Below are 14024 nucleotides of genomic sequence, written 5' to 3'. Positions count from 1 at the left end.
TATAAAGTGGCATGAAAAGAAAATACTCAAGTAGCCTAAAGTACAAGTATATTTGCAGTAGGGCAGTAGACAAAATAACAATAATTAAATTATAGTTTACGTCAATACATTAATTAAGCAATTTATATATGTATCAGATCATTAGCGTTCGGGTAATTTTTTAAGGCTAAAATGTCCTTGAAGGACACCGTACTGTGTACAACGGTTGCTATGCAACCAGAACTGCGTCGCCTTTCTGTGCTTTGTGCTTCAATGGCTGAAAGACGTTTTGGTAAAAAGGTTCAGTCCGCCGTTTCGCAGGTTTGTAGCGTCATTGTTTCGTGTTTACCCCTCACAGGTTTAAACAGAGCTGTTTGTGTGCTACCAGTAAAAGTTTAAACCTAATCTTTTGTTTCCAGCAGACGAACTCACTTGACAAACATCAACACAAGCTAACCGTCATTGATGAAGCACAATAAGATGCTAAACATGTAGCAAAGTACCGTGGACCCTACTGCAGAGAGAGAGAGGAAGACAAAATATGCAGCGATATAAACATTAATTCCATAAATTTTCATTCTAATGAAGTGCGTGACTGCTGGGTAATGTTATTTAAAAATAGACCGGACACTTAATACACCTAGGAATCCCATGCAGCCACAACATCTGTTACAGATTGCTTTGTCTCTGTTTTCGCAACAGAGGTTCGATCAGTCTGCAAAACATATAATTCAAAGAGCCTAAATATTTTGCTTTTTTCAAGTCAAAATTGCATATATCAACTCTCTCTGTTATATGCAGCCACTTGTTTCCAAAACAGCAAAACAACACAACAATCTGCCATTAAATGAATAAAATACCTAAGTCATTTTGACACTTCCAATATTGTTATAAATTAATCTAATTTTTCAGTGTAAGTGGTGTATAACAAAACCTTTGTACCCATGTTTTCTGACAGACTGCCATACTTCATGTTTAGTTTTGAAAACAAAACAGTCATCCATAAAAAAAGCAGAAAACCATAAATCACATCCTTTATTCTATGTTCAAATACTTGTTAAGAGAGAAACAATCACTAAATCAATTCCTCCAGGATTTATGGCCATGATACCACATTCTAATAACATATGTACAACAAGCTAATATTGTGGATAATATAACATCAGGTTTATAAAGTATCATGATTTTCTTACCAGAATGAATTAAAACATGAGTGGCAGTAAAACCCTGGGGCAATACAAGGTGAAATGCTAATTTATTTATATTGTATCCAGTCACATTGATCCCATTAAATGCTAAATATCTCTCTAAGGGATTAATGTAATAAAGTCTTCTGCTCTCTCTTGTTTTGTTGTTCAGACCAAAAAACGCCCTTCCTCTAGCACTAAGGCTGAGAGGTCCAAGAGGGTTGAAGTAAGACTTCAGGCAAAATCTGCCTCTGATCCCACAAGGACCCACACAGATGAGCTTTTGGCTAAGGAGGAACAATACAAGTAAGACTTTCTGTTCACATATCTGTTTGAATGACTTCATGGAAAAGACTTAAATGACAATGCCTTTTGAATTTTGCCTTTGAATTTTATATGTATTTTGAAACAAGTATTTCCAAAGTGCACCAAAATACACCAAATTTCAGAACCGAGGTTTCATTCTATCAAAGGTACAAAAGGCTCTAAATTGTGGCGTTAAGCCACTACTTGTCCTCAGCGGCAAAATACAGATCTTGCCCCAGCTGCACTACAGTGAATGTGCTGTATTTTTTGCAACCCTGCAGCAGAAAATCAAAATGTAAAGACTATAGTCAGGTACGCCACATGCTGCGTGCTCGCTCTCATGCATTCAGATCAGGCGATGAGATGGAGTACAAAGCTGCAAAGTACAGACTGAAGAAAACCATCACAGCGGCCTAGAGGCAGTACAGAGAGAAGCTGAATGGCTTCTACACTCTGGACGAATGTGGCAAGGCCTGCAGCACATCACAGACTACAGGACCACCAGCATCGTCAGCTCCACAGACAGTCTGCTGGATGACCTCAAGACCTTCTACACCTGCTTTGAGACCTCCAGCTACAGCACAGAGAGGAGGCACACACACACCTGGACCACCCAACCCCCCACCTCCCCTCCACTAACTGTCTCACCAGGCCAGGTACGCAAAGTCCTGAGGAACATCGACCCCCACAAAGGACAATAATCTCAGCCTCAACACGGACAAGACGAAGGAGATGATAGTGGACATGAGGAAGGAGAGGAGATCTCATGGGCCACTGTTCATCTGGGGGCTCGAGGTGGAGAGGGTGAGCAGCTTCAAATACCTGGGCGTCCACATCAGTGAGGACCTCACTTGGACACTTAACACCACACAGCTGGTCAAGAAGGCCCAACAGTGGCTGTACTTCCTGAGGAGGCTGAGGAGGTTTGGCATGTCGCCTAGGATCCTTTGCAACTTCTACAGCTGCATCGTCGAGAGCATCTTGACCAGCTGCATCACTGTCTGGTACGGCAGAAGTGTGAAATGCAGGACCTCCAGGCTGAAAAACTCTTTCTTTCCCTCTGCCATCAGACTCCTAAACAGCTGACTCAGGATCTACCTCATGTAATTCCATCTGTGCTGTTTACATACTCATTTTACACAAGCATAATTGCACAGTCACTGCTGAGTATTTACACTCCACGGCTCTCACATAGCATATATTCTCTCTGCATTATATTGTGTTCTCTATTTGCCCTCTTCACTTGCTGCTTTAATGTGCCTTAGATTTGTGATTTTACTGCCTATTTAGATTTGTGTTATTGCTCATCTGCTTTATATTTCACTTGTATTATGTGACATTCATATGGACGGCGAAGTAAGAAATTCATTGTACAGGGAAACATGTTTCCTAACTGTACATATTACAAATAAACACTTTGACCTTTGACTTTATACAGTACAACTATTGGTTTATTCTGCAGAATCTTAAATGCAGAGCTGGAAGCCAAAACAGCAGACCTGGTACGACAGGCAGAACAATTAATGGTAAGTTATTTATATGTTTACATTTTTTGGTTAAAAAACAAACATTTTGCATTGGGTGAGTAAACCTGTGTATCAGTAGTGCACCTAAAAAAGTCATCTAACAGGGGAAGTTGAGAAGAGGGGTAAGCAAATCTTAAAGGGCAGATTGCTTTATGAATTAAACTGGCTCTTGGTGTTCATAACATTTTAGAAAGAGCAGAGTGAAATGCTGTCAAAGCCCCTGTCCACCCTCCTGCTCACGGATATCAAAGATGAAGAAGAATCAAGGTAATAAATATTTAATGCAGAGTTCTTAAGAGGGTGCAACATGCCGCGAGAATGGCTGTTGACTTTTTAAGTGGTTAATTTTCTCAGAACCGCTGCAAGAGTCACATTTATCCCAGTGAAATGCTCCAGCCTCCTCACAGACCTTTCATTTATTCATGAAAGCAGCTTATGAGAAACAACTTATTCAAAAATCACCCATTTCTTTCTTTATGTATCTATGAATCTAACTACCAACCTGTCTCTCTGTGTATTTCTATGTATTCGCATACAGGACATTAAAGCAGTGCACTGGGAGGGAGCCTGGTTTGAAGGTATCAGTTCAAAACATTAGGTTAGAGTGTCTGTATTTTGCTTAACCAACCCAAGTTAACAATCTACCTTTACAGTTTGTTGATGATGTTTTTCTTTGTCGTCCATTTTTAGGTGGTGACCAAAAAAAGGGTCACATCAGCATCACAAGACATGAATAGGGGAAACCAAGGAAAAGAGCCTCTCAGTAAACCAGCGTGAGTTTGATTTCATATCATTCCAAATCCAAGGTGACCATTTTTAAGGTCATGCGTTTTGTAAACTGTTGTAAAACACTCTTTACAAGGCCATTACGTGTTTGCTTGATTTCAGAACCTCAGAGGTGTCTCATGTAGATGATTCAGGGCCTGAGTATTTCCTGGCGAAAACGATACGTAGCATAGAGGAGAAGATGAGCGACACTGTCACTCATGAAAATGTTGAGGATGATCATGATGTGCTAGACACTGGATGCCATGTAGGCTCAGGTAATCCCAGTTAATGATAAATTTAAAAAAAAATTGTACAATTACATATAAAAGATGTAATAGAGCTCAACATTTTTTTTCCACTGGTTCACAGAGGTTATGTGAGTTCTAAATGTATTTTATAATAAATGGTTTTGTTAAATACATGTTACATTTTTTTAACAAAGAAGATTTTGGATTTGAAAGAAACTCTTGGCCCTTGAGAATCCTAAATTAAATCTAAACTGGAGCGTTCACATAAATAATGTGGTGAGTTTGATATGTTTTTACGTTTTTTTTTTTTTTGTTTTTTTTTTGGAGGAGACTGGTTAAAGCCTTTTTCCATGGGCTTTTAAGTCTGACTGTTTACTGTCCTGCTTTGTTAAGGCATTTCAGATGCTCAAATACGTGTTCTCAAGGCAAAACTACAGATAATGCAAGAGGAGCTAGATCAGCTTTCATGTGAATATTATAAGAAGGTAATGAAAAATTTGTAGACTGAGAATGATTCAACTAGATTTATCACCATCAGTTTCTAAAACATGACTTCAAACTCGAAGACACCGATATGTTTAACACTGTTCCTGTTGTTGCAGGATGATGAAAACACTAAGCTTAGTGCAAAAATTAAGGAGCTTGAGGAGGAGCGAGCCCGACTGCAGAAGACCATGAGCATTCAGCAAACACAGATCGAGAAGCACAGAGCTTTAGCAGAGGAGTCTGACAAAAAATGTGATGGTCTTCAAATGCAAGTGTCTAGTTTACATAAGGTGTGTCCCTGAAAAAAAGACACTGCCTGAGAGCCTTTTTCAATTTTGACATGTAAAGACTTTCAACAGACTAAAAAACAAGTTTGTTTCTTAATAATCTAAAATTTGACTCCATTCTCCTTTACTCCTGGGAGTTGATCCTGTGTGATTACTTCCCGCTGTGCTCTGTGTAGGAAACAGAAAATCTGAAAAGATCCCACAAACAAGCCGCAGCCATCCAAGGCACAGTGGAGGTTCGTCTGAACAGAGCTCTGGAGGAGGTGGAGAGGCTGAAGACTCAGCTGAACAAGATGCAACAGATGAACAAGGTAGACACATTGTAATACTGTTAGTGCTGATAAAAACACACTCCTAGTTTAAAAAGCTCAAGGTACTCGAATATGATGTTTTTATTTTTTATTACGAGTTTTACAAGTTTTATTACAACTTTCATGAACAGAAATATAATGTTAAGCTGTTGCCAACTTGTAAGATAACTAGAAACTCTAAAGTAGCAATTAATTGCAGATCCTCAGATTCATTTTTGTGTTTTAAAAATATATTTTGACTGGATAACCCAGTATATGTTAGAGAATTGTAGGTAAAACAGGAAATCTCTAAACTGAGCCAGAGCAGACTCTGGTTGAACTTGTACAATCAAAACAGAACCCAGCATACATTCAACATGACATTAAACAAGAGAGATTTAAAAATCATATGTGCATAAAATAACACAGCCATAAATAAAATGTAGTGATTCAAACTTGGAAAGTGAAGCATATTTATAGCAAATCAAATAATCTTTCAATGTAAACCAAACATCTGTTTCACTTATAGGGGGCATAGCAGCAAAATGTGCCATTAGAGCTCACTGAGTTTTGTTTTAAAGCAATAATAATGAGTGTCCTGGGCTTTTGAGCCAAGTAAGGCAATGTGGTAACACCTCTAAAGTAAAAAGATAATGAATCATTTTAGTAGATACAAGAGCGATACTGAGAACAGGTATCTTCACATAGTGTCCGACGACCTAAACACTAAAACTGAAGCCAGGTCAGAGGTTTTTCATGTATTGCTGCTGGATTTTAAATTGCACAGTGAACATAAAACCATGTCTGCACAGTGTTGGATACATTATCTGAAGATGTCAGAAGAAGGCTCACTGAGTTACATAAAGCATGAGCTACAACTGAATTTCAGCATGTTGTGTATTTGTACCTGATTTGTAACTGAGACCCCGTGTTACACAAATAATGTAAGGTTCTGCTAAATTTAGCTTTCTGCTAATTTTGTCTTTTAAATTCCATTAAAAAAGGACAAGATAAGTGAGGAGCATCAGAGTAAAGAAAATCTACTTGCTGAAAACAAGATGCTAAAAAAACAGAAGGCAGAACTCATTGTGGGTTTCAAGAAACAACTCAAACTGATTGACATCCTCAAAAGACAAAAGGTAAGTGTCTGTATCATACCCTTTTAATATATACCCTGCTTATAGGTTTTCTTCAAAATCTTAACAGAGTTTTTTTCTCCAGATGCACTTTGAAGCTGCCAAGCTGCTGTCGTTCACAGAAGATGAGTTCATGAAAGCTCTAGACTGGGGGAAGCCATAAACACTGAGACTCAGCATTTTATTGTTTTAATTTCTTAAAGATACATTTTGAAGAGTTTTATTTGTTGCAGAGTAAAAGATTTTAGTTTATAGTTTTTCAGACTTTAAATATTACAGCTATTAAGAAGTTTTAAGTGTGAATTCAGAGAAAATTCAGATTTAGAGATTTGCTTGTAATCACAAGAAGGATCTTGTAGGTACAGTCCTAATAAAAAGATGTTTCCAAATTATTTTGTTGTCTCTGGATGCTAAACAAGTACTATCATGAATACTGAGAAATGAATAAAATTGTCACCATAAAATGCTCCATAGAATACTCACAGTAACTGTACACTGCCCTCTAGTGGCACACCGGAAGAGTAACATTTAATCAGTGCTGTCCCAGCTGTCTTCTGAGAACATGTCAGCCTGACGTGTTTTAAAGTTTCTTCTGAAGTCTTCGTCGAAGTGCTCCAGGTCATCTTCACGGAGCAAGCCCTGAAAACAGATGCCCAGATGGTGATACACTTGTTGGATCTACAGAAGAATTGAAGCTGTGATGATTCACGCACACATCTTCATACCTTTGGAAAGTACCCAAGGAGTTGTGTTGCATGGCGTTTAAGAAGTCGCTGCCTCTCTTCTTCAATTATCTGTCTGCGCAGCGCCTCCCTCTCCTGCTCAGTTGCCCTCTCTTTAGCCTCCAGTTCCTTGAAGAGAGTCAGTGAAATGTTATTGAAGCAGGTCATTCAAAACAGACATTACAATAAAAAGATGATGCACTACAGATGCACCATTTATGTTTCACTTATGTTCCTCAAATAAATCTTTTACTGTCTTTGGTAAAACTTACGCTCTGTTGTCACTGATACATTTTTGTCCTGAAAACACTCCAAATGCTAAACATCAAATACCATCGTGATAAAACGACATAACTATTGACAGTACAACTACACCAGTACCACCTTATTGTCACAGAGCATGATTTTTACCATGTCAGCCTCACACTGTCGTCTTCTGTCTTCTATCAGTTTCTCCACCTCGCGTTTGTGCTCAAGTTGCTTCATGCGTCGTTTCTGTGCATTCATCTGCTCTATTCGATCATCTTCTGCAAACTTAGCCATCATCATTCTCCTGAATGCCTCCTCTTCCTCCCTCTCTGCCTGTCTCTTCATCTCTTTGAAAGCCAGCTGCTCCTGGCAGGTCTGTTGCATCATCAGCCTCTGTCTGATTTTTCTTTCCATCTCTTCCTGTTAGATGGAAGTTTTAATTGACATTAAAAATTCTGGTACACTTAAAAGCCACAGAGCACACAGGACTCTGCATACGTCACTTGACTCATGAGCTGCTGTTCGCAGAGAAGGAATGCAACAGTGAACAGTGGAGTCAAAATTCCTGTGAATTAAGAGGATTTCCTTTTTGGGATATTCAGACTCAGATTGCTTTGTTCATAGCCCAAATAATTAATTCAAAAATGACTGACAAATTAATTGATAATTACCATTTGTAATAACTTTGTGTAGCCCTGATATCCAATATATAAAAGATTACATGAAATGTCTTAGAAAGTGAGACAGTAAAGTAATGATCCTTACAATTTCTCTCTGCCTGTCCGCCTCTTCTTGTTCCTCTAAGCAAAGTTCCTCACGGACTCGCTCCATTTCCTCTTGCTTCTGCCTCTCCTCTTCAATCCTCTGTGAGAGCTACAGGACAACAGACAGCAGTGATATTTGGTGCTAATGACATGCATGTCTCACTGGCTGAACAGATAAATGAATGGACATTAGAAAAAGAGTTGTCTCTACTATTTTATGAAGCTGCTCCTTTGCTTCTTCTCTCTCTCTGATCTTAGCCATTCTGCTCTCCTCCCTGTCCTGCTGATGGCTCGCAAACTCCATGATGCGTCTGTTCTCAGCCTCCATCTTTTCTTGCTCCATGCGTCTCCATTCGGCCTGCTGTCTCTTGAATTCTTCAATGTGCTGCTGAGTGGCTCTGACTTTTTCCAGTTTCAGCTGTCTCTCCCTTTGACAAAACATTTTTCACTAAATCCGTTACACTACCACAGTCCTAATGCTTTTTCTAGAAGGAATCAGGTGCTAGAAGACTATTTGAAATGCATGCTTATATTGAACCAGTGAATTTAAAATATGTACAGTATTAGTTGCATGACTATACTCTGTGATTGAATTTGTAAGTCATTTGAAAATCGAAATGAATGCAATGGCAGTTTTACATATTAAATGATATGACTGAACTTACTGTACATTAGCTAATGGGGATCTAATTAAACAAACTATTGTTCTTCTTGGGATTGATCAGTTCTAGTTCTTGCTCACACTAGCATTTTATCCCTTCGCTGTCATGTTTACTATGAAACATGTTCCTGTATGTACTGTTTGCTCATGGTAAGGAGTGTAAGTAGTGAATGACTCACATCTGATCCTCTTCATAAATCTTCCGGACAATCTCATCCACCAAAAGTTTCTCTTTGAGGAACTCCTCGTATGCCTCTTGTCTCTTGCGCTCCCTCTCCATGAGCTGCTGCTTCAGCTCCCTGTTATACTGGACCAGCTCCTCGTGGCGCTTCTGCTCCAGCTTCTGCTGCTCAGTGGCTGCACGCTCATGTTCGCTCTTCATTTTGCGAGCAAAGTCTGTCTCCTCACGCTAGTTCCAAAGAACAGGCACAGTATACTTTGTGTAGACTTTACCACAGCATCTCAAACCATAAGTGTAAGAAACAATTCATTCTAATTCATTATTAGGAAGAACAGGCACTTTTTAACTCCACTTTTAACTGTATTCCCTGTTTTAACTGTGTTCCCCTCTGTCGTAGCCTCACTAAGGCGCCCGCACGCCTTCCACGCTTTGCATGTGTTGTCTCAATACTCTGAGAAATACAAATACAAATCAATGCAAACAGCAACCTTTTCACAAGAAAATAAGAATTTTAGCCAAGGCCAATTCCTTCCAGTATTTTCTATATTTAAACAAACTCGATCTTATCCCTGCTTATGGAGGCTATTATGAAAAGGAAATCATCTGGTTTAAATTAAAGACATCTTGAACACCTCATGTTTTACAATCAGCAGTTCTGAAAATGACCAACAAAAGTTTCTGGTCACTGACCGAAATCAACAAGGACAGTGCTCACCATGGTCTCAAACCTCATGGCTTCCTGCTCGGCAATCTGTGCAGCTCGTTCCTTATTCAGATATGCAGACTTCAGTTTTGCCTCCAGTTCTCGAAGTTCTGTGCTGAAAAGTACAGAAATAAAACTCATAATATAAAGTCAAAATAAAAATTATTATGGTCATAATATATAAAGTAAGTCAAGGTACTCAGGTACCTGTTCTCTCTGATATATTGCCGCATTTTCTCTTCTCTTTGCTTCTCATAGTTGATACGGGCCAGCTCTTTTGCCATTCTCTCCTCTTGTTCAAGTTGCTTTTCCCTGTTTATTTGCTCCTCCTCTGCCTGCACGTCAAAGTTTGTTATGAATATCAACATCTGGGTTTAGGCCCGCCACAAGTCATATATTGATGAAACAGCACAGTGTTTTGTAAATCAATGCTTTTTAAAACTAGGAAATATTCACATTTAAAGAAGCTGGTGCTAGTGATTTTTTTTTTTTTGCATTTTTGCTTAAAAATTAGCAAAAAAGGGTCATTAAAAAATCAAGTGTAAAATTTGTTACTAATTTATTTTCTTTCAACATGAGGTTGATCCTGTTAGGACTGATTGTTACAGCTTCTGAAATGACCAACATAACCTGCACAGACATACCTTTAGCAGAGCGCTCTCCATCTGCCTCTCTTTGACTTCCTCTTGCACCTGCCGTAGGTATCTCCTCCTCTCGGAGCTCTCCTCGTTCCGCACACTGGCCTGCAGCTGCTTCTCTCTGTCCACACGCCTGGCCTCCTGCTCTCTGTGCTGCTCCTGACGCTGGCGCTGGGACATTAACCTCTGCTGATGCATGTGCGTCCAGTTACGACTCTGTTTCAGCGACAAACACACGTCAAAATAGTGGGGAAAAAAACACAGAACAGGCCAACAATACAAGTGCTGTGCTAACAGCGTGGTAGCTAACTGAAGTTTGTAGCAGTCAAGCTAACTCTACTTCGGGCTGGCAACGAGGATTTACCATGTTTGTGGTGGTGTTCGTCGACTCCCGCCTTCTTAACTTTACCTCTCTTTACCTCTTTATTGTTAGTAAACAACTTTTTATGAATTGACTTGACATGATTTTCGATGCAGAACTGTTAATTAGCCGTAGTTGACCTCAGATATCTCAGACCTCAGTACGCTCGGTTGTTTGGCATGTCGTTGTCCTGGCAACGTCGCGTCAGTGCGCTCAGCCAATAAGAATGTGTGTTGGCAATGACGTAAGGTCTAGAATACATTTAAGTATTTAGAGCATTTACTTAAGTAATAATAATAAAACCATATGGTCAAAATATTCAACTTACAAGTAAAATTTCTACCTTTAAAGTGTTAACTACTTGTGTAGTTATGTCAGTACAACCCGGGACTTCATGGTGGATTTTGAGGTCTGCTTTGATACAGCGACCTGTTTGTAAAAGTCAGCTTCTTTTCAGCTGTATGTCTTTGACCAATTGATTCCATTCTGTAACATTTGCATCCAGAATTTGCTGATATTTCCCTTCTTCCCTCTCTCTGTGCAGTTTTTGTGCCACCACTGGTTGCCACACATACTGTAAATTTTTTCTCTAGTTTTTAAGTTAATGAGTAAAGATTAACATTTTAAGAAAGACATTTCAATGGCTGTCTGCTGTTGGTTTTGCATTTACTGCTTTTCACTTAAAATAAAATATGCAATTTTCACAAAACCTTTGCATACAACTGTACGATCTGATTATTTCTTGTGCAATAATTTGTACCCACAGTTTGCTGTTGGAGCAAATTCATTTAAGACTGGCTAATAATTATTTTCTCAGTGAACTATTTTGATTGTTCTTCTCAAAATCCAAACCAACATTTCTGAAAAAAAAAAGAAGAGAGCCATTAAATGTTTTGCTTGAAAGCCATTTTAGGCTGTTACTTTTACAGGTCTGTTGTTTTAGGTTTGTCTGAAATTCACTGATGACAATCTGTCTGCTTCAGTGAGCAACATTCAGAAAAATAGCAGCCAAAGACTCAAACCTTTTGTACTAAAGATTTATTTATATAATAAACAGGAGAGCACAGATCCAAACCCAGCAATTTATAGATCTGAGGAAAATGTGTCCTATGGGGAACAATATTTTTGGAGGAATGTATTCAAAACTGACTTAAGGGGGTACATTTACAGACTTACTCTACGGATAGTTTATATACAAGTGAAATCCCTCTGTAAACATGACATGAACCATGATTTATGACATAAGCCACACAAAGTAAATAAATCACACTGTATAAAATATTCCCCCAGCCACAGAATTAAAAAAAAAAGGCGGACAGATTTAATCAAGATGATCTGTGGAGTACCTGCGCCAAAGGTAACATGCACACATTCCTTTTACCAGCTGCTTTCAACACTGTTAAAATTAAGACAAAATCTACTTGGTACACTGGTGTACAGCTGCTGTTCTACTAATTCTTACAATACTTATGGGCATTTTCCATCTAAAGACCCCTGCCTTACTTTTTTCCTGTTTCATAAAGGTGCCATCATCCTAGGAAATAACATTTTATTCTATTTTCTATACCGCTCACTACTGCATTTCTGTTTAAAACAACTTTATGTGCCAAGATATACATTACTCTGGGATTTTTGAACTTCAGCTCTGAATATACTAGTTCCACATTTCTGACAAACCAATATTTCTGCTTTAACCAGAAATTTACTGTAAACAATGATGAGGGATGTTTTTGATGTTGGTATAGCAACTTCAGATTCTATATACAAGAGAACAGAGGAGAGAATACAACTCATCAAATAATACACCAACAGAAAACCACAGATTAGAGGAAAATAAAATCAGTGTTGGTGACTTAAAAAGCCAAATTAACTCATACATGTTAAATCAAATCCAGACACTAGTGCAAGCAGTTTCAATGGGACTCCATCTGCTTAAACTACATTTAATCAAAGGCAAACCTATGTTTTAGTTTGCATACTCTGAAGGGGACGATGTGGAGATTTTAAACTGTCTCAATAAATCAGAAAAAAAGGTGACCATGTATATTTTATGCCACAGAAAGGCTTTTAAGGATAATCATCACCTTTATTGGCCAAGTATCTTACACACAAAGAATATGTTTCTGGTACAGAACCAATGGCAGCCATCTGCAGCGCCATCTCAACCGATGGCTCTAACCATCGGGGACAACTGGGGGGTTCAGTGTCTTGCCCAAGGACACTTTGACACGTGGACTGCTGGCACCGAGATTTGAACCTTCAACTTTCCGGTTGGGAGACGACTGCTCTACCCACCGCATCACTGTCACCTCCCCCCTTTTCTATAACAGTACCTTGGGGTAAATTTGTAATATTGGGCTGTGTAAATAAAGTCTAGTAACAAATGCATTTATCAATCTCAATAAAGCAAATCAAAAGCCATCGGGATCGACACTGGGGCTCATCAGCAGAGCCAGATACTGCCCACTTTATAGCAGATGAGCATTCCTTGGGGAGAACATCAACCACTTTTGGTAACTTTTAAGAAACGCACAGTGAACCATAACCATTTAAGTCAAATCAACAACTTGCACTGAGTGGTCTGTCATAAGCTGAGGTGCAGAGTAATGATTTACAGAGCTAAACTCTTAATATTTATGGCAAATAAAAGTGTAAAAGTAATGATGTAATTTTACCTATAATATTAGTATGTAGGCAATGGACGTTTGACAGGAGAGTAAAACAAAATGATGGAATATGTTTTTCAGTACAGGTATGTGCCAAAAGATTAGAATATCGAGGGAAAGTCCATTTATTTCAATAACTTGTTTCAAAAAGTGAAACTTGTAAGTTATATTAGTTCACTACACACAAAGTGAAATATTTTAAGCCTTTATTTGTTTCAATTTTGATGATTATGGATTAAAGACAAAAAAAAACCCAAATCCAGTATTTCACAAAATTAGAATATTTCATGTGACCAATAAAAAAAGGATCTTCAACACATGTTGGCCTTCTGAAAAGTGTGTTAATGTACTGTATTATGTCCTCAGTACTTTGTTGGGCCTCCTTTTGCACTAATTACTGCATCCAGGCGGCGCGGCATGAAGGCGATCAGCCTTTGACACAGTTGAGGTGTTGTGGTAGCCCAAGTTGCTTTGATATTGGCCTTCAGCTCGTCTGCATTTCGGGGTCTGTGTTCCCCCATCTTCCTCTTGACAATACCCCATAGATTTTCAATGGGGTTTAAGTCAGGCGAGTTTGCCGGCCAATCAAGTACAGTTATTCCATGGCTATTAAACCAGGTACTGGTAATTTTGGCTGTGTGGGCAGGTGCCAAATCCTGCTGGAAAATAAAATCTTCAGCTCCAAAAAGCTTGTCGGCAGCGGGAAGCATGAAGTGCTCTAAAATTTCCTGGTAGACAGCTGCGTTGACTGTGGACTTGATAAAAGACAGTGGATCCACACCAGCAGATGACATGGCTCCCCAAACCATCACTGACTGTGGAAACTTCACACTGGACTTTAAGCAGCTTGACTTTTGTGCCTCTCC

The 14024-nt window shown here is 38.9% G+C and overlaps 2 protein-coding genes across 4 annotated transcripts; one reads left to right on the top strand and one right to left on the bottom strand.

The window, feature by feature from the left end:
* The first annotated feature begins 206 nt into the window (after nucleotides 1-206).
* On the top strand, nucleotides 207-6399 carry tex9 (testis expressed 9). 2 transcript variants are annotated; one of them, XM_020606150.1, is made up of 13 exons: nucleotides 207-300; nucleotides 1176-1221; nucleotides 1339-1472; nucleotides 2935-2998; nucleotides 3189-3265; nucleotides 3537-3576; nucleotides 3689-3771; nucleotides 3887-4041; nucleotides 4408-4499; nucleotides 4617-4790; nucleotides 4964-5098; nucleotides 6082-6216; nucleotides 6299-6399. In XM_020606150.1, exons 2-13 carry the CDS (start codon nucleotides 1189-1191, stop codon nucleotides 6374-6376), a joined length of 1200 nt encoding a protein of 399 aa, XP_020461806.1. In that variant the 5' UTR covers nucleotides 207-300; nucleotides 1176-1188; the 3' UTR covers nucleotides 6377-6399. The 2 variants fall into 2 exon arrangements, with proteins under 2 accessions (XP_020461806.1, XP_020461797.1); XM_020606141.1 differs by lacking the exon at nucleotides 1176-1221.
* Nucleotides 6294-10710, bottom strand: mns1 (meiosis-specific nuclear structural 1). 2 transcript variants are annotated; one of them, XM_020606127.1, is made up of 11 exons: nucleotides 10496-10710; nucleotides 10138-10347; nucleotides 9701-9828; nucleotides 9506-9608; nucleotides 8789-9018; nucleotides 8160-8376; nucleotides 7950-8057; nucleotides 7347-7604; nucleotides 6939-7064; nucleotides 6697-6852; nucleotides 6294-6360 (listed from the first exon to the last, which is right to left on the bottom strand). In XM_020606127.1, exons 1-10 carry the CDS (start codon nucleotides 10496-10498, stop codon nucleotides 6742-6744), a joined length of 1494 nt encoding a protein of 497 aa, XP_020461783.1. In that variant the 5' UTR covers nucleotides 10499-10710; the 3' UTR covers nucleotides 6294-6360; nucleotides 6697-6741. The 2 variants fall into 2 exon arrangements, with proteins under 2 accessions (XP_020461783.1, XP_020461772.1); XM_020606116.1 differs by lacking the exon at nucleotides 6294-6360 and having other exon boundaries at nucleotides 6361-6852.
* Nucleotides 10711-14024: the final 3314 nt, after the last annotated feature.

This window comes from Monopterus albus, unplaced genomic scaffold, assembly GCF_001952655.1.
Source record: "Monopterus albus unplaced genomic scaffold, M_albus_1.0 scaffold4.1, whole genome shotgun sequence".
NCBI classification, from domain to species: Eukaryota; Metazoa; Chordata; class Actinopteri; order Synbranchiformes; family Synbranchidae; genus Monopterus; species Monopterus albus.
The sequence above is the reverse complement of the archived record's forward strand: the minus strand, read 5'-3'. Positions and strand labels throughout refer to the sequence as shown.

Bases quoted from the DNA above. Each gene is read 5' to 3' on its own strand.
- mns1 (XM_020606127.1), bottom strand. The intron at 9,609-9,700 runs GTACCTGAGTAC...TGTACTTTTCAG, and splicing joins CAATATATCAGAGAGAACAG to CACAGAACTTCGAGAACTGG. The intron at 8,058-8,159 runs GTAGAGACAACT...GTTGTCCTGTAG, and splicing joins AGGAGCAGCTTCATAAAATA to CTCTCACAGAGGATTGAAGA.
- tex9 (XM_020606141.1), top strand. From the start codon at position 211: ATGCAACCAGAACTGCGTCGCCTTTCTGTGCTTTGTGCTTCAATGGCT. The intron at 4,500-4,616 runs GTAATGAAAAAT...CTGTTGTTGCAG, and splicing joins CATGTGAATATTATAAGAAG to GATGATGAAAACACTAAGCT. The intron at 6,217-6,298 runs GTAAGTGTCTGT...TTTTTTCTCCAG, and splicing joins ACATCCTCAAAAGACAAAAG to ATGCACTTTGAAGCTGCCAA.